Source organism: Rosa chinensis, chromosome 2, assembly GCF_002994745.2.
Source record: "Rosa chinensis cultivar Old Blush chromosome 2, RchiOBHm-V2, whole genome shotgun sequence".
Lineage (NCBI taxonomy): Eukaryota > Viridiplantae > Streptophyta > Magnoliopsida > Rosales > Rosaceae > Rosa > Rosa chinensis.
The window spans coordinates 399661-417196 of record NC_037089.1 but is presented as its reverse complement, the minus strand read 5'-3'; the positions used below and the strand labels follow the sequence as shown (position 1 = coordinate 417196).

The 17536-nt window shown below is 38.4% G+C and overlaps 2 protein-coding genes and 1 long non-coding RNA gene across 9 annotated transcripts; 1 reads left to right on the top strand and 2 right to left on the bottom strand.

Moving 5' to 3' along the window:
* Positions 1-192: 192 nt before the first annotated feature.
* LOC112189479 (2-alkenal reductase (NADP(+)-dependent)) lies at positions 193-2004 on the bottom strand. The gene is made up of 4 exons (XM_024328818.2): positions 1457-2004; positions 1158-1335; positions 899-1065; positions 193-791 (listed from the first exon to the last, which is right to left on the bottom strand). Exons 1-4 carry the CDS (start codon positions 1757-1759, stop codon positions 330-332), a joined length of 1110 nt encoding a protein of 369 aa, XP_024184586.1. The 5' UTR covers positions 1760-2004; the 3' UTR covers positions 193-329.
* A 2100-nt stretch (positions 2005-4104) lies between these two features.
* Positions 4105-9037, top strand: LOC112188387. 7 transcript variants are annotated; one of them, XR_005806307.1, is made up of 13 exons: positions 4105-4286; positions 4383-4477; positions 4667-4821; positions 4907-4973; positions 5092-5167; positions 5704-5766; positions 6441-6627; positions 6712-6840; positions 6959-7011; positions 7448-7560; positions 7750-7934; positions 8416-8628; positions 8751-9037. It is a non-coding gene; the product is annotated as an uncharacterized LOC112188387 (long non-coding RNA). The 7 variants fall into 7 exon arrangements; XR_002931424.2 differs by having other exon boundaries at positions 4652-4821; positions 7479-7560; XR_002931427.2 differs by having other exon boundaries at positions 4106-4286; positions 4667-4811; positions 4910-4973; positions 7479-7560.
* A 6471-nt stretch (positions 9038-15508) lies between these two features.
* Positions 15509-17536, bottom strand: LOC121051636 (F-box/kelch-repeat protein At3g23880-like). The gene is made up of 2 exons (XM_040514343.1): positions 16114-17536; positions 15509-15979 (listed from the first exon to the last, which is right to left on the bottom strand). Exons 1-2 carry the CDS (start codon positions 17433-17435, stop codon positions 15916-15918), a joined length of 1386 nt encoding a protein of 461 aa, XP_040370277.1. The 5' UTR covers positions 17436-17536; the 3' UTR covers positions 15509-15915.

Sequence of the window (17536 nt, the reverse complement as noted above, 5' to 3'; positions counted from 1 at the left end):
TCATCGGTAAAAATCATTTTCTTTTTTTTCGAATATGAGAAGCAATGTGGAGCGGCCTTTTTAATTATTTCTCATTGATCGTCAGTGATTAGACAAAAGTAAATATAAGTACTGATTGATGAATTTCAACAAACATAGTGACAAACTTGTTAATTATTTCTCATTAATTATAAGAGATTAAACAAAAGTAGATACAAGTACTGATTGATGAATTTCAACAAGCATAGTGACAAACTGTAGGCAGATCAACCGCAAAGAAGTAACAGAACATAACACTCGAACAAGTAGTGTAGGCAAACTCCATGACTTTAAATGATTCATTTGATGGATCATTCGCGAGCAACTGCAACGACTCCTTTTCCAGCATTGCGACCACTGAAAAGGCGTACTAGAGAAGCAGGACCATTCTCAAGTCCTTCAACTATGTCCTCCACATAGGTGATCTTCCCTTCCTTGATGTAAGGCACCACCAGGTCCAAGAACTTGGGGTAGAGGTGGTAGAAATCAAACACGAAGAAGCCTTCCATGCGAATGCGCTTGTAAATCAGGTGCATCAAATTGGTGATCCCTTCGTGTTGCTCGTAATTGTATTGCGAAATCATGCCACACACGGCAATACGGCCATGAAGTCTCATGTTGAGCAGCACTGCATCCAGCATTTTGCCTCCAACATTCTCAAAGTAAATGTCTATGCCCTCTGGGAAGTACCTCTTCAAAGCAGCATTCAAGTCGGGCTCTTCCTTGTAATTGAATGCCTCATCAAATCCAAACTTGTTCTTCAGTTTATCAACCTAGTTAATTGTAAGTAGGAAACAGATCGAATGCAGTTAATTAGTATATTTCATATATAACTATTAATAATCAAGATAGAACTAGCTAGGTAGCGGTAGTCGCGTACCTTTTCTTGACTGCCAGCACTTCCAACAACATAACAACCCATAAGTTTGGCAAATTGGCCGACAATCTGACCAACAGCCCCAAATGCTGAGGAAATATACACATACTCTCCTTTCTTTGGATTGCAGACTTCATAGAAACCAGCATAAGCAGTCATACCAGGCATTCCTATACAATTTACATAATTATTTAGTCAAACACATACATAATACCAACTACCAAGTATATATTTTCATAAAACAAACCGATTAATTACTTACCGAGAAGTCCAGTGTAGTAGGAAAGGGGTACATCAGTGTGGTTGATTTTGAAGAAGCTTTCCATGTTAGTGATGAGAGTATACTCCTCCCACTTTGTTATACCCCAAACCAAGTCCCCTGCCTTGAACTCTGGATGCTGAGAATCCACAACTTTTGACACTCCATAACCCACTATTGGCTGCGCACAAATTCATTCATAGTAGTTTAAGAAGTATTCAAATTAATTAACTAGTACTAGTTTTGAACCAAGAAAAAAGATAAATTGAGTAGTTAAATGATGGATGAGGTAGCTAGCTTACAGAGTCAGGGGAGAAGAAGACAATGCGGTCTTGTTTGGTAGTGGCGGAATCACTTTGCTTAACGCCTCGCGTGTAGGGATCGCAGGAGAGATAGAGGTTCTTCAACAGCACAGATCCCTTGAACTCTTCTCCTGCAGGCACTTTGAGCTTAATGGTAGACGTGTTGAAGTACATGTCTGACTCCTCCGGAATGGCGCTTATGTAGTCTCTAGCTAGCACTTGCTGGTTCCTCACTTGCTCAACATGATCATCACCATTACCGCCTGCCTTATAATTGATACTACTATTAACAGCAGCTGCCATATTGATTCTAGCTAGGCTTTCTTAACCTTGATATGATTATGTAGTTGATCTAGCTAGCTCGATCTCTCTGCTTGATCAGGTATATATTTTGATCTCGGATGAGGAGAATGAGTGAGCAGATAGGATTATATATATAGGTACAATAAGTAGTTAGGGGCGGACTCGATCAAATGCGATGCGAGGTAAGCAATGCTGTCAGCAATCAGCACCGAGATTAATAGGACATTTTGACCAGATGGAACACAGAGATGAGAAGGCCCTTAATTCGCACGGAAATCACCTGTCCCGGATATGCTGTGCCAATTCTGTCCCGTCAATCATATCATGACACATGTCCATCTACTCAGCATGACTGCTTGAAAGAAATCTAATTCTGTTAATTCTATTATTTTTTCTGAAAACCAAAATGTATAAAGCAGAGGAAAATCGTGTTCTTATTTCGTCTTCCTCTGAATCCTCCCTACTTGTTGTCCATCTTCATCATCTTTGTTTCAATTCTTCGACGTCCTCCTCATTCAGACCATCTCAAGTTCTTTGTCTTCTCTTTCGATTACTTTCTTAAATAATCTCTTTTTGATTCAAACTCTCCAACCAACTCAGAAACAACAATCTCCAACCAATTCTGAGACCATTATATTACCCTTTTTTTCTTTTTTCTTTTTTTCTGTTTTTGAAGCTTTCACCGATTACCGGTTTACCCGTGAACCTACCATCCAACTTATGGTTCCAAACAAGAGTTGGAATCCTTCTGTTTGCGCATAAGGCTAGTTTGGAAAAATCCAGATTTATAGAGAATAACAAGAAGATAATGCTTCAAATGAACAAAATATCTAATAATAGTTATTGACCCAGATGGAATGAGAAACTCTGATTTAGGTTCCAAAAAGTACTAGTTTTGAATAATTGACGGAGATCTCATACCCAAATCAAAATCCAAGTGTGGAGAAGTTGAGTGATAGAAAGATTGAAAATAATTGGCTCTCCATTAATTCTGACAAAATCACTCCTCTAATTCACTTTGGTTTATTTCAACCCTCTCCACAACAGCTCCGTCAATAATCACATATCCTGGACTTGGGAAGCTTCTTTTTCCTCCGTCTCCGCCTGCAGATTTCAGAAGCAGGGTCGATTCGAGTCTGCGATTTGCTCAACGGATATTGGGTTGTGGTGGCCGGGGACTCCTAGGCGAGGTTGGTGTTGAGTCTGGTTTTGGAGAAGGTTCGGAGTGACATGTCAAATAAACTTGAGTGTTAGTTAATAGGACAGGTGTCTAGAAATAAGACATGTGACAGAATTGGCACAGAAAAAGTCGGGATCGCCCCCCTCAATTCCTAGCTAGCAGCTCCAATGATTAATGCTATTGTTCAATATTCATGGTCAAATTGCTGCAGCCACCTATTGTCATAGTTTCTGGATTCTTAACGAAGGTTCTTCTTCAAGGAAAAACCAAGCAAGAAATCAAGTCAGGATCCAACTCTTTTCTTCTCTTTTCTTTTTGGGTTCTAGCCCACTTATCTTTTCAGCCCATCCACAATTTATACTCATCTATGTATATGAGAGAGCCCATACTTCTCGCATGTGGATCTGTCAATCATTCCTCTAATATTTGCTAGCCATGCGCTTACAGTCCACAATGCTTGAAATCTAATGTATGGCGGCCTAGATGCGCCATAAATGTGAATAGGGACTTGGGTAAGCCTGATTACACACATTTATATACGTATAATTATATTTAAAACACTAAAATTGAGTTAATCCTCATGTCAATTATTATGTAACTAATTCATTTTTATTTATTTTGAAGCAAATAAGCGGAGTTGAGAGTTTTAGAAGAAAATGATGCAAAAGTGGAGCTATTTGGAGTTTCCGACAAAAGGATAATTTGTCAGCCTGGTCAAACCATGGTCAATGCAAGCGAGAGTGCGAAACCCGACTAGTCTCTTGAGAATATATATGGAAATATTCGAGATTGAGGAAAGAAAGGAAGAAAGAAAAATAGAAAGGAAGAAGAAGATACAATTGTGTTAATTGATTAATTAATCATTTGATTAATCAATTATGCATGATTGCTTGCTTTAGCCATAATCTCGTGCAGCAATTAAACATTCTATGTTTAATTGGCTTGAGCAATTAGAAACATCACGTGGCTTGCAGCCATTTCCTTTCTACTCTCACAAAAAAAAAAAAAAAAAAATGTCAGTCACATTTTCTTCTCCTATCTATCTCAGACCAATTTGTAAATGCCACCTCATCCATCACCTCATCTCATTCTCTCTCACGCCAGCCACATTATATTATATTTACTATATATCAAAGGTGAGTTACTGTTCCTAAGGGCCCGATTTAAAGTGACGGGTTTGCCCTCATTTGAGGTTTTTTTGCGGTTCTGCCACTGAGCTATAGTAGATGCTTCCATTAGTTCTTTCTTCTACGGCCATCGGATTCTTCTCTCTTCTGTTGGTTTCTCTCTTCCTCGCCATCACTCAGTACGACATCGAAGAAGTATAGCAACACTGCAACCACACATGTAACAACCCAACAATCTCGCTGTTCCTTGATTTCATCAGTGAATCACAAACCTTAGGATTCCCATTTGACTTTGATCTGTGTGTGTCCTATGTAGTTTCGCAGCAGGAGATTATTGCAGCGGCGTAGGTTTCATCTTTGCCGACAAGTTTTTTGTCCGTATCGGAATTCGCAGTCAATCCTTTCTCTCAGGTAAGCCTATCCCCAAATAAAAATTAAAGCTTTTGTGAATCTGAGGGTAGTAAAATTTTGAAGATTGAGGTTTTTATTGAATGGTTGTTTTTGCTTCATATTTTTTTGCTTCTCCAATTCGTTGTTGTTGGATAGGTTGAATTCTCATACAATTTTGGGTTTCACTTATATCAGTTTTGCATTTCTCAGTTTTGGCTGGGTGGACGTAGATACTGGGGGAAAGGGATTGGAGCAAGACCACACTTGCTCTTAGGAGATGCTTCTGTATCAACGCCCAATTTCCTTTTCTCATCAGAGAGATTTGATCAAACAGCAAAGCTACTTAGTTTTGGGGGTGAATTCAGGTTTCCTTTCCTCACTTTATCTTTTTTTACACCTCTGCCATTGGTGTCTGAAGCTATGTCGTTTTTTTTTTTTTTTGGGTACAAGAAGCTATGTCGGTTTTGGGGGAGGAGAAGATATGCTGCCAAACAGTTAGAATCAAGACAAAACGAAGGTTTGTGATGTTTCCAGACTTGCCAAACAGTGTTCAAAAGGGATTTACTCAAGGATTACAATTTTATCCTGAATCCTTGACTTTATAAGCAAGATCTTCACTTCTTTTTCGTTTCTAGGACCCTCAATCAATATCAGCACTTCTGTTCGCCGACATCAGAAACATCCATTAACATCAATACCTATCACAGCCTGGTAAGATTCTTAATTCCATACAAAAAGAACAAAATGACAAAGTTGTAGTAGGTGATTTAAGTCTTTGTTTTGATTCTATTATTTTTATTAATTTGATAGTTTGATTTGTTATTACATGCTCCGATTCATAATTTGGGACTTTGTTTACTAATAAATCTTTCATTCAATTTGGTTTTCTCTTATTAGATATTTGATTTTCTGTTTTTTATCTTATTAGTTAGTTGATTTTCTGTATTTCATGGGAGCCAAATAGAAAATGCATCAAAAATCCATGACTAATAAGTATAGAAATTGATTACTGTTCTTGCTTTTCACAATTTGCAATAGTATCATTTTTTTGTATAATCTGGTTTTTCAATAGTTCTAACTAAAATAACTGTACAGATATTTCTAATACATAACTTACTTTATATATGCTCTTAATGTTTGCAATCAAAAACAGCATCTTACATTGTTTAGTTTTTATTGTGTGTGTTGATTTATTTCTTGCTGAGTTCTTTGGTTTCTGATTAGATTAAACTTTGGGTTTTATGCAGTAGAAGGGACTGTGGTGTTCTGATTTATGCTTTTGATGGATTTGGCGAGAGTGAGGATCGCAGGTTTGGCCATTTTGTTGTACTTTTTTTTTTTGTTAGCTTAGTTTTTAGTCGTTGTTGTGTCCTCATGAATTGCATGCAGTTTCTTAGCTTAAAGTCTAGACGGGCTTGAAGTTGAACAAGACAATATAACCAAAAATATCCATGTTGTTTATTGTAATATTCAGAAAAATGTAAACAACACTTACTGCATAACCACACATTGCTTTATTGGATACAAAGTATTTTCAAAAGATTTCTTCTGCTTTAAGTACTCAACAAATAACTGAAGCATGTAATTTTCTTTTCTGCACTTTCAAAAATCATATAAAATAAATACCAACCAAGAATTATTGTTTTATGACTGATGCATTGGTTTTTGACATTATTGATCAATTGAATTTACTAGATGATAAGCAGCTGTTTTTGTTTTGTTGGTCCCCCTCCCATCCCTCCTCCTCCTCTTAATCTATTAGCTTCAGCTATTTTGGGGCGGCTATTTGGGATTAAATTTGGGTTTAATTGACTTCTCCCTTCGGCATACAGCTTTTAAAACTTCTCCCTTAGGCATACAGCTTTTAAAACTTACCTGCCTTCAGTTCTTTCATACGTCTGCATCTACCCTCATGCTCTATGGTTATTCTCTTTAATGTTGCTGCATCTCTAAGTTTAGTTGATTTCATGATTTCCTGTTCCAGACTCCACCCCTGTAACTATATCTAAGATGGTCCAACTCTCATATACGAAGCTTATTATAGGGTGGCTTAACTACTACTCGATGTTGAGAAATTTGATTCATCAAAGGCGTTCAAAATCTCTACTTATGTTTACTGGTGGATACTGCAGGCGAGACCAATCTTTTCAATTTAAATGGTCAACAACTTGGTGAGTAGTAACATATATCATTTATCATGAGAGATTGTTTCTTTGGCAAGGCTGAAACTGGTATACATGTTCTTTGCATTCCAGGGTGTTTCAAGAGCACTGGTTGAAAATTCCAGAACCTTACTACTGCCTGCACATTTGCATGAGAGGTTAGGGTTAATCAAAAATGCAAAAGTTAGATTCGAAGACAAACGAATAACTCCATCTATTGATGTAAGTTTTATTTTTATTTTTTGGTTATCATCAAAAAGCAATTTCTTTGTCAACTAAAGTATATATGAACATGCTGATGCCAGCAATGTTTATTTCTTTAATTACACTTTGTTTTCAGAGGATTGCAGAAAGCCTGAATATGTCCAAAAAGAAAGTTAGGAAGTTACTCAGGTACTAAATGTTTTATTTATTCTGTTTCATGGCATTCCTCTGAGGTTCTCTTATACTCGATACAAGTTCATAATGTGTAGGCATTCCCCTCTTTGAAACTGCATTCAATTGGTTTTACTTTGTTTTCAGAGCTGAATTCATGATGTTGAAAACATGTTGGAACTTCTAAAATTAAAAGCTGTCATGTGTCTTCTGGAATTATACTATGTACTATGAAACTGATTTGAAAGCAAAACATCTTCCCTTTCTTAAATGTGCATGACTACTGTTAAGAGAAATGAGGCAGCTCTGAACTCTGTCTTGCTATAGATCAAGATATCTATTTGTATGAACTAGGAAGATGGCAAAGAATTTTATGTTCAGAGTGTCTCATTTGCTCCCTACCCATGAAGAACTCTGGCTCAGAGTTCTTATAATTAATGTTCGAGCTGATTAGTTTGCCTTTTGGTTACTCTTATAATTTACAGAACAAATCACAGCGTCAAGCACAAACCACACTTGCATCATGATAAATCCACGCATTCCACAGGCGCAATAATATAAAACTGAGTAAGTTCTTTTAGAATAAAAAAATTTCTCTCTTTTTGTTCCCACAATGTTAATGTACTGCTCATATGATTCATTTGTAACTTACTATGTCATCTGTTGGCTGATTCTTCTTTTGGTTTTCATTTTTTTTCTCTTTACTATGTCATCTGTTGGCTGATCATATTGTTCGTTTGATATGCTGCTGATTAGGTATCAAGTGCTCAACAAACCAAGATAGGCCAACACCTTATGAAATGAATATCTAAAAGCATCAAAAGAGCGTTCTACCTGCAACCAGTTTTTATAAAATCCTTCAATGTGGACCCTCTTTTGAGTCTCTTTAGCTGGAGACCCAAACACAAGACACAGCAAAAGAATAGTTTATCCCTTCCTTGGTAAGTTTTCTCTGCAAGCTATTTTATCACTATGATTGATAAAAGTATATTCTCTACTACTTCTTTACTCTGTTCATATTAAAAAAATACGATCATTAGTCTTTATATTGATTATTTATCATTTCCTATTTTCAACATGAAATTGATGATTTACTCCAAAGTTACTTTTGATTAAAAGTAAATTGTATCAATCTTCATATAATGTATACTAGATTTCATTTCAATTCAATCTTGATATAATGTATACCTTTGAACTTATTTTCTCTCCCAACATTTGCTCTCTGCATTCATTACGGTTTTCCTTTCTCCTTACTATTTCTTTTTTCTTTATCTAACTTTAGCCACTAAAAATCTGATCCATTGTAAATATTAGCACTTAATTGATTCAGTAGCGTGTGTTTTTGATTAATGTTGACACTATTTTTGCAAGTTTGTTGACTTCTCAGCATTTGATGACCATGGTTTCTACTCTCTTTGACAGGGTCAAAAAATGGGATAGTGCCTTGGTTGTAGATGAGCAGACCAGTGCAATCAGAAAAACTTTTGGAAAGTTTGATGATGTGCTTGAATCTGGTTGTCATTGTTTGCCTTGCTGTTGAGGTAGGGCAATAGCTGCTCATGTCTTTCTACAACTGCAGCAATTAGATGTTTCACTGATACACAGATTTGGAAGCTTAAGAAATTGTGCTCCAAGGTTAGCATAATCACTAACTATACTGATTTTGTGAAATCAGCACATTCCCCAAACAATGCTGACTTTTTGAAATGAGCAATAGCCCTTCATTCTTAATAAAATTTATCAAATGTACATTGCAGGGCCCGAACCATAATTTGCATCAATGTTCAATCAAATTGGTGGAACTTCATAATAAGAACAGGGCACAAAACCTGTAATTTTCAAGCCAACATCCATCAAACAGTTCTCATTATTGTCTTTCATCTATTGCTTTATTAAACGATACATACCAAGTTTGATTTGAAGTTATTGATTCTGGTGGAGAAATTCGTATAGCATGTTCAACAGAAACATTCTGCTATGCAATGTTATCCCAGTAACATATAACATTAATTCCCGCAGCAAAGCGCGGGCACTCTTCCTAGTATATATTAAGTATGGGTTTACTGTTACACTGTTCACAAGAGGGGGTAGAAAAGACGCTTATGTCCCTATTGTTCAAGGAGAATATCAGGCTGGCAGAAAAGTCGTTTTTGTTCTTGATTTTTTCTCAAAATTGCAGGCTGCCATTCAGGGGGTTGAAATGTTGTTTTTGACCCTGTATCCCTTTCTCCCGCATTGCTGCGGGGCTCAGCGACTAGTACAATTAAAAGAAAAGAAAAATGGACCATCAGTCCCTCAACTCTGGTGCACTGACCAGTTTGATACCCAAACTCAGAAAGTTATCAATGTGATACCTGGAATCTTATATTGCCATCAACGACATACTTCCGTCAAATTTCTGTTATGGCTCCGTTAAAAATGTCACGTAGCAGGCACGTGGAGGGGCAAACATGTCTTTTTACCCAAATGACAGACCTAATCGTTTTTTTAATTTTATTTCTTGTTGACAGAAATATAAAAACCTTTTGATAAAAACAATAATAATAATAATTAAAACCTAATAGCATTAAAACATTATAGATCGGGTAATTTGAAATATAGATCTGGTAATGTTTAGTGGTCGAGGGTTGGAGATGGAGTAGGAAGGAAGGATGGACCGAAGTTGCAGATCAAGCTTTCGCTGGTGAGGGAGGGCCCAGATCCGAAATAGGTGATATCGGGTGATGGGTGCTTTGCCGTGGGATCGGAGATGTCTGGTGATATGAGGTCAGATCCAATCTCCGGCCGAGTGTTGGTGATCGGCAACTGGTGGCTAATTGGTGGAGGTGATTGGAGACGGTGTTCAGCGGCGGTTCTTGCGCCGGGCGCCGACTGTAGCTCTTCTTTTTCTTGTTTATTAGTATTCTTCCTCTTTTCTTCTTCCTAAACTTCGGCAAAATTGGGATTGCCCTTTATTCCATTAGTCCAACAATCTTGGTACTTGTAAGTTTCATGAAGCAAATCGATTTTCCTTTTAAATCGGATTGCAAACCAAATATTAATCATCCAGTCATCCCTTCCTAGTCTCTTTCTCGTTATGCTCTGTTCACAGCCTTCGTCTTCTGAAACTAAACCAAGCAAATCACCCACTAATCATGTCTTTGGTGGTTGTCTCCGCTAGAAAGTTATTCAGTCTTTTCTGCTGCTCAAACGTGTCCATGGCTTGGTTTATTTCTCCTTCTCCTCGATTCGAATTCTAGCCTTTTTGTTAATTTTGGTTTGGTTTGGTTATGTTATGTTTATAAATTCTTCATCTGGATTGTTTGAATATCATCTCGAAGAATTCAAAGAAGAAGAAGAAATTAACATCACTTGCTAATGATGTTTGACCTTATGTTTGTATGGAATTTGAGAAGGTTGCAACGCGACAATCTTGGTGAAGATGGATAAATCTGGAAAATGGGTGGTTACAAGATTTGTAAAGGATCATAATCATCCTCTCATTGTTACTGCCAATGAGTTTAGCACAGCGGGCAACAAGGATAAGAAAATGGAGGAACTTATGATTGAATTACTTCAGGGTTATTTGCTACTTATGGGTTTGGTTTGTGAATCATTGGAATCCAAACTCATCACCCATGAATGTACAGTGTTGAAGTCTGTTAGAATTGGTTTCTGTTGATTAAAGAAAAGGTCCTTTTATTTAGCAAAAAAAAAATATCATCTCGATCCGAATTCTAGCATTGAAATCAATTGTTGGTAGAAGTTGAGGGACATTTAGTCCTTTTACCTTTTTTTTGGAGCCCATGTGCTTGTCATGTCACATTTTTAACGTCTCCATTATGAAAATTTGTCGGAAGTATGTCATCGGTAGCACGGTAGCATTATAAGTGTTCAGGTATCACATTGGTAGCATTATGAGTCTGGATATCAAATTAATCAGTGCACAAGAGTTGAGAGACTGGTGGTGCATTTTTCTCTTAAAAGAACCCTACAGCTGTACAACCCATTCGCTATCCTCTCTTTAGCCGCACACTTATATATATGTTCCCTTCCCTTCTACTATAGCGGCAATCACCCCCCAATTCCTTCTTTTTCTTTCCTTTGTTCACTGAGACCCCATTCTCCATCCTTCTCTCCAACAGTGCTGAAACACACACCAACCCATTTATTATCCCTTCTCATTTCTCTCACCCATCACCACTCACTCTCTTATTTTCTCTATTTTTCATCTTTTTGGGACTCACTCAAGGCCACAAGGGAATCATCATCAAGAGTACCACACTTTAATTTGGGTAGTTGAGTGAAGAAATTGCTTCATTCATACTAGCTCATAGCTAGAAGTGATCAACCTAACTCTCCCCTCTCTTCCTTATTATCTATTTCATAATTTTTATGTACTTTTGTTGATGGATTCTTGTATGGGTTGTGAGTAGTTTAATTTTGGGAGTTAGGGTTTCACAACCCTAACTCATCTTGTATAAATATTGATGCTTTAATTTTAATAAATGCAATTTCCATTGTGTATGCTTTAAATCCGAATGTATTGGTCCTTAGAAGCATGTTTCTAGGCTTTGTCAACCTTTGAAATTATGTTGTGGGCAATTGTGATGAATAGATTGATAAATTGACAACTTATTAATCTTGTGGCATCTAGGATTTAAGTGTGGTAACCATTAGCTAGCTTAATTGTAGCTAAGCTTGCATGGGTCTCTATTATCTTGCTCTCTAGGCCTTTAATTTTGGATATTGCGGCCTTAACCGGCGTAATGCCCAAATTAGAGAGTTGATTGTGGCCTTAACCGGCATAGTCAATACACCGAAAGGATAATTGGTTTAGTAGCCTTAACCGGTACTAGATACGTGACTCGACACATATAGGAAATGCATGCATTTGTAAAATTGGCATCGATGTTTACAAGATAGTTAGTGTGAATCACCCGACACTCCCATGTTCCCATTAATTTGAAAATCCAGATTTAATTTCTTGCTTGTTAATTAGTTGTTTGTTTTTATTTTAGTTTACATTTAATTTAGTTAATTCTCAATTCAAAACTCCCTAACAAAATTCTACCTTCCATTGTGCATAACTCATTTGGGCTACAAGTTAGTGGCTTTGATTAGGCTTAATGTGAGCTAAGCTGAGCTTTGCCAAGGCTTGGTGCTTTGTGAATATTATTTTACTTTATTTTATTTTTCATTGTATGCTTTGAGTTATTCTAGCGCCAATTACCTCGGTTAGGTCCAACACCTAATCCCTGAGGTACGATAATCAAGGTTTTAATACTTTCCTTACTTGACAACGATTCGTATGCTTGCGAGAGTTTATGATTCAAGTCAAAGCCCCACGACCCCACCTTAAAAATCCATGTGAGTTGCCTCAGGGCTGTATTGTCTTCGCTCAATCACAATGAACAATATTGTGTAGGGTTGGGCACGGGCTGGGACGGTCCGGGATTGAGCTGAAACCGAGCCCGATCCCGAATTTTCTTTTCGGTACGGGATGGGTCGGGATAGGCAATTTTCAGAGTTGAAACCGATTGGGACCGAACCGATCGGTTTCGGTATGGGACAGGATCGGTTTCTGTATTTGAAGCTGTAAAAAGAAAAAAGAAAAAAAGATCAAACCCAGATACATTTGGTCGAGATCTGCACCTTCTCTCTTCTTTTTCTTCTCTACTTTGACTGTTGCAGAACCGACGGAAGAATGAAGATTGAGGGAGATTATGGTTGGATTTGTGAATTAATGGTGATGAAAGTCCCTTATTAAGCCGTAAAGAAATCGTTGATGGATTGGTGAAGGTGATTAGGGAATGATGGTTGACTTGAGAATTACATTTTCTGGGTTTTTCAAAATGAAAAAGAGAGAGATAAGAGACGTCTGAAAAAGAGAGTAGAGAGAGAGAGTCTGGAGACTCGGGTCTGAGAGAGATGAGAGATGAGAGATTGAGATTGGGTAGAATTTGGTGTGGTAGAGTCTATAATAGAAGTATAGGCTTAACCAAAAATGATTACACTCTCTGACTCTCATCTCATCATGCTTGCTGTAGGGAAATTTGAAAGAAATTGGGGATCAAGTGTGGTCAGTCCTCTATGTTCCCACATATTTGACTAAACTACCCAATCAAAATTAGCCAAGTAATATAAAAAAATTAAAGATTTAATTTAATTAATTTAAACAGGACGGGACGGGACTAACCGGTATTGATTGAGCTAGTACCGGTACCGGGCCCGTTTGGGACGGGACAGGACGGGCCCAAACAGTAAATTTCAGATTTTGATCTCGGCCCGTACTGAAAGATTTCGGGACGGTTTCGGGATGGGATCAGGATTTCGGTTTTGAGTGCCCAGCCCTAATATTGTGTATCGTTTGATTGCAATCTGTTACACTTCATAATATTTTAACGTATATCATTTTAGGTGAGGGAGAATTCAATGCACCGACGTGCACTTGCACCTACATAAATGGATGGTTAGATTATATTAAATGCACTCTTAGGTTATTAATAAAAATATTAATTATAAATATCAAGGGTTGAGATCATCTTATAAGTGTTGGGTGATTTGCACCATCGGTGCATAGAATAATTTCCAATTTTAGGCCTTTAGCTATTCTAATTGCATTTCTTACCTTCGCGTGTACTCTATTCCGACGTTTATCACTTCATCTCAATGTCAGCTAGAATTCTTAAAACTCAGTAGTCAAACTTAGTGGTTCTAGTAATAGACTAATAGTTATCTTTAGTGTAGAAGATATCGTTTTATGCTAATTTATACAAATCTTGACATTATTTAATTAGTGTCGATCTTCGTTTTGTGATAACTCAAAATAACACTTGAAAAAGACTACTAATCTACATTACCATCTAAACAATAATAAAAGATGCTATTGGCAGGTTGGGTACTTTAAGGCCATGTTTGTTTCCCGGAAAATTGGCATTGGTCCCTCCCCCCCCCCTTCCGGATTCACTTTCTCATGGGAAAGGAAATTGATTCCTTTCCTTTCCACCAACCAAACATAGCCTAAGATGCTATTGGTCTGTCTATTTGCATAAACTACTAATTCCACATTAAATGTCTCGATGTTCGCATATATATTGCATGACCCCACAGATAATCTTCAAACAGATTAGAAATTAAGCGAATTAAATTGTTGGAGGAGATCGATAATAACAAGGAAGCACCGACAAAGTTAGATGAATAAAATTACAAGCGACGTTCATTACCAAAAAAAATAAAAAATTACAAGCGACGTTGACTCGATCAATCATGACTGAGTGATCGAAGTTAGGTCTGGCAACAGTGCGGTCACGGGCGGACTTAACGGATATCCAGACCTAACTTCGATCACTGGTTATAACTAGTTAAGATAACCAGCTGACGTGTTAATTGTCATTTTTGACAAATTTCTACTCTAATGGATAAGTTAAATTTAAATATTATTATATTATTTTTTTAGAATCTTTTATAACAAAAATAAACCATTTTTTTCCCAACATCTCCCACTTCTTCTTCTATGTTCTTCTTGCTACCGCACAACTTCACTGTATCTCTGTCTGGTAAGTGGTAATACACTTTTGACAAACACCAATTCCTTCTTCTTCCACATGTTTCAAACCCCAATTCCAGATATGCCACACTTCTCATAAACTCAAATCCCAATTAATTCTTATTCACAGACCTAATTCTCATAATCACAAAAAAAAGCTCAAATCTTTGGTGTCAAACAACAAATCCTACCTGCAACAGACCACCCACCATCTTCAAATCCCGCCACCACTGAGACAAACATCTATCATGAAAGGTTTTTCATGAGTTAATTTGGTCTGGGTAGGATGAAAGAGAGAGAATTTTAGTATGTTATTCTCTTATGATTTTATTAGAACTCTAGTCGAAATCGAACTCATCCATGGTGAAGAGCTACTCGTGGTGAGGTTGAGAACATAGAGACTTTGGTCTATTCATGATGAGAATGAGCTATTCATGGTGAGGAGATCTGGGTAGGAATCTGATGGGTTTGGTCTGGGAAGAACGATAGAGAATTACAGAGGAGAAGAAAAGAGAGAGAAGGAAAGCGAGAGAGGGAGAGAGAAACAATAAAAAAAAATAAAAGACAGATGACTATGGCTCTATCAAATTTGACAGCCTTTGGTCGAAATGTCAATTACACATCAGATATAACTTATGGGTTGGATAGGGTTTACATGTCTTTTATTACCATTCAAACACTCTATGTGAATTTAACAAATCTATTGAAGATGCTCTAATAATATCCCTCAAAGTCAAAGTCTAAATTTATGGACTACCATCTCTTTATCAATTGATTGATTGATTGATTAGGCTTTTACTGTGTCTATTTGGCCCCCAGCAAGCTAATTACAAAGTGTTATCTTACTTGATCTGTGACGTGGATGTTTAATTGGCCAAGGCCAATGCATGGCGTAATAATTAGTAACTACTACTCCTATTTGGATAATTAGTTTCTGGTACCATTACCGATTATATTATTCAAAATGTACAGTACTATCCAAGTCCAAACTGGAAAAGCTCTTCAGAATGAAATTTATGAACTCAGAAGTTTCCATGTACAATCAAACTCAACTTTTGCAAGGACGGAGATACATCACACAGCTCGCATATGGTGTGTATATATATATATATATACAAGCCCGATCACAGACGCTAAAGTGCGGACTTCAACGCAGCAGTCGCTTCAGGCAGCAACGGCGGCGCGGGGCTTGCTGGACAGAGGCCGGAGGCATTCCAGACAGCTTCTGAGCAGCGATTGAGGTCGGGATTGCAGGTTTCTGGGTAGCGACCTCCTCTGCAACTACAGGTTCTGGGCAGCTTTGCTAACTGGTTGCCGGCGACTCCACCCAACTGCAGATTGGCTTCGCAGACCCCTGGCCTTCGCCCGACAAGCCAAGCCGCTCCGTCGACCCGCTATTGAGGCCGGAGGAGCGATTTCCTCACTTTTTCTGGGTTGCGGACGTCCGCTCTCGAACGGCTCCATGTGTGTGTGAGAGAGAGAGATTAGTAATAAGTTTGTGTGTGTATGTGTCAGATTAGTAATAAGTTTACAGGACCAAATATAAGGATAGCTTCTGCCTCGATAATACTAATTCTGGGGCTTCACCCTACCTAGAGATGCATGGTGATGAGGATGGTGCATATATTTTTGGGGAAACTAGAGTCTCGATGTATAAGGCCACTTGGGAAGAGCCTATTTCCCAATTGAATATGGTACGAAATTTCCTCTGTCCGGGATTGTATATCACAACCTTTTTGTGGTTGTGCAACATCATTAGAATTTCGCCATTCTTCAAAACGCACAAAAGCGACATCAATCCCATGTACTCCTTAGTATCCTCCATCTTTTGTGGGATGGTTGTGAAAACGCTCCAAGAAGCCTTGACTCCATATTCCTTCATAAGCCACACTTGATAATCAGACCCGTGGGGGCTGTGGAGCATACTCAGACACCCTCCTAAAACCCCCAACCCATAGAAAGAGAAATGCTTATCACCGTCACACGGCAGGGGTATTTCTTTGTAAGTCTCCTCTATCAGATCAAAGGTGACAATGCCGAAAAGCCTCGGGTCATGGTCATCGCCGTCAGAAGGACTGATGTTGATTCCTCGACGGACTGCCCAGTGGAGAGCCCCATTTAGAAGGGTACCCACCACGCTGGACATGAAATAAAAGGGGAGGGTTTTGGTTTTTGTCCGCCAAGAGTTGGTCTTCAAAGTAAAGATGTCAAGTTGGGTGACGAAATTGCCATCCCTACTCGAAGAAGTGGCCCTCACTATTTTACAGTCCTCATTGCGAGAATCGTAACCGAAACCGTAAAAGTAATCTCTACCGATGACAGTTTCCTCTGGGTTGGGTACTTCTTGAACGTGCCTGGTGGAGGGGTTGTATATGATCATGTGTTGGAAGTCGAGCACCAAGCATAGCAAGCCGTTGCAGGAACCGACGATCTTGATGTCTTTGACAGCTGGCCGCCTCACCGTCGATGCCACCGGGTACTCCACCATGGATTCGAGTACTACTGCATCATCTGCATCAGTTGGAGCAGCAGCAGCTGGGGCTTCTGCTTCTTGTTTGGTACGAGCATTTGGTAGTTGTAGATGGAGCGAGTGAATGAGGGTTGTTGAGGAGAGCATGAGATGTGTGTTTGATATTCGATCACCATCATTATTATCGTGGTGAGGGTGTTGTTTGGTGGAGTGGTGAAGGTGTGACTTGATGAATTTGTGGTCGGAGATGAGATTAAGCCATGATTTGCTCACGCATTTGAAACGGAGCAGCGACTTGACCGGCAGCTGCAGCAGAATTCCCTCTATGATCTCGCAAGGAAGATCTTTGCTAGTAATGGGAAATGAGCTGCTGCTGCTGCTGCTTGTTTCCATTTTCATTGCGATCTGTGAGTTTGGGATGTTGGCAGGGGGAGAGCCCCGCATGATATCTATAGAACGATAGAGGATACAGAGAGCCACAGTCTAGCTACACGTCGGTCAAGTTAGAACCACAAAGTGAAGTACGGTAACACAAGTTGGCAAGT

Excerpts from the sequence above, each read along its gene's own strand:
- LOC121051636 (XM_040514343.1), bottom strand. The coding sequence starts at position 17,435 with ATGCGGGGCTCTCCCCCTGCCAACATCCCAAACTCACAGATCGCAATG. Across the intron at positions 15,980-16,113 it reads TCATCACCATGCATCTCTAG|CCGTTCGAGAGCGGACGTCC; the intron begins GTAGGGTGAAGC and ends ACACACATGGAG.
- LOC112189479 (XM_024328818.2), bottom strand. The coding sequence starts at position 1,759 with ATGGCAGCTGCTGTTAATAGTAGTATCAATTATAAGGCAGGCGGTAAT. Across the intron at positions 1,066-1,157 it reads CTACTACACTGGACTTCTCG|GAATGCCTGGTATGACTGCT; the intron begins GTAAGTAATTAA and ends TAAATTGTATAG. Across the intron at positions 792-898 it reads GTGCTGGCAGTCAAGAAAAG|GTTGATAAACTGAAGAACAA; the intron begins GTACGCGACTAC and ends ACAATTAACTAG.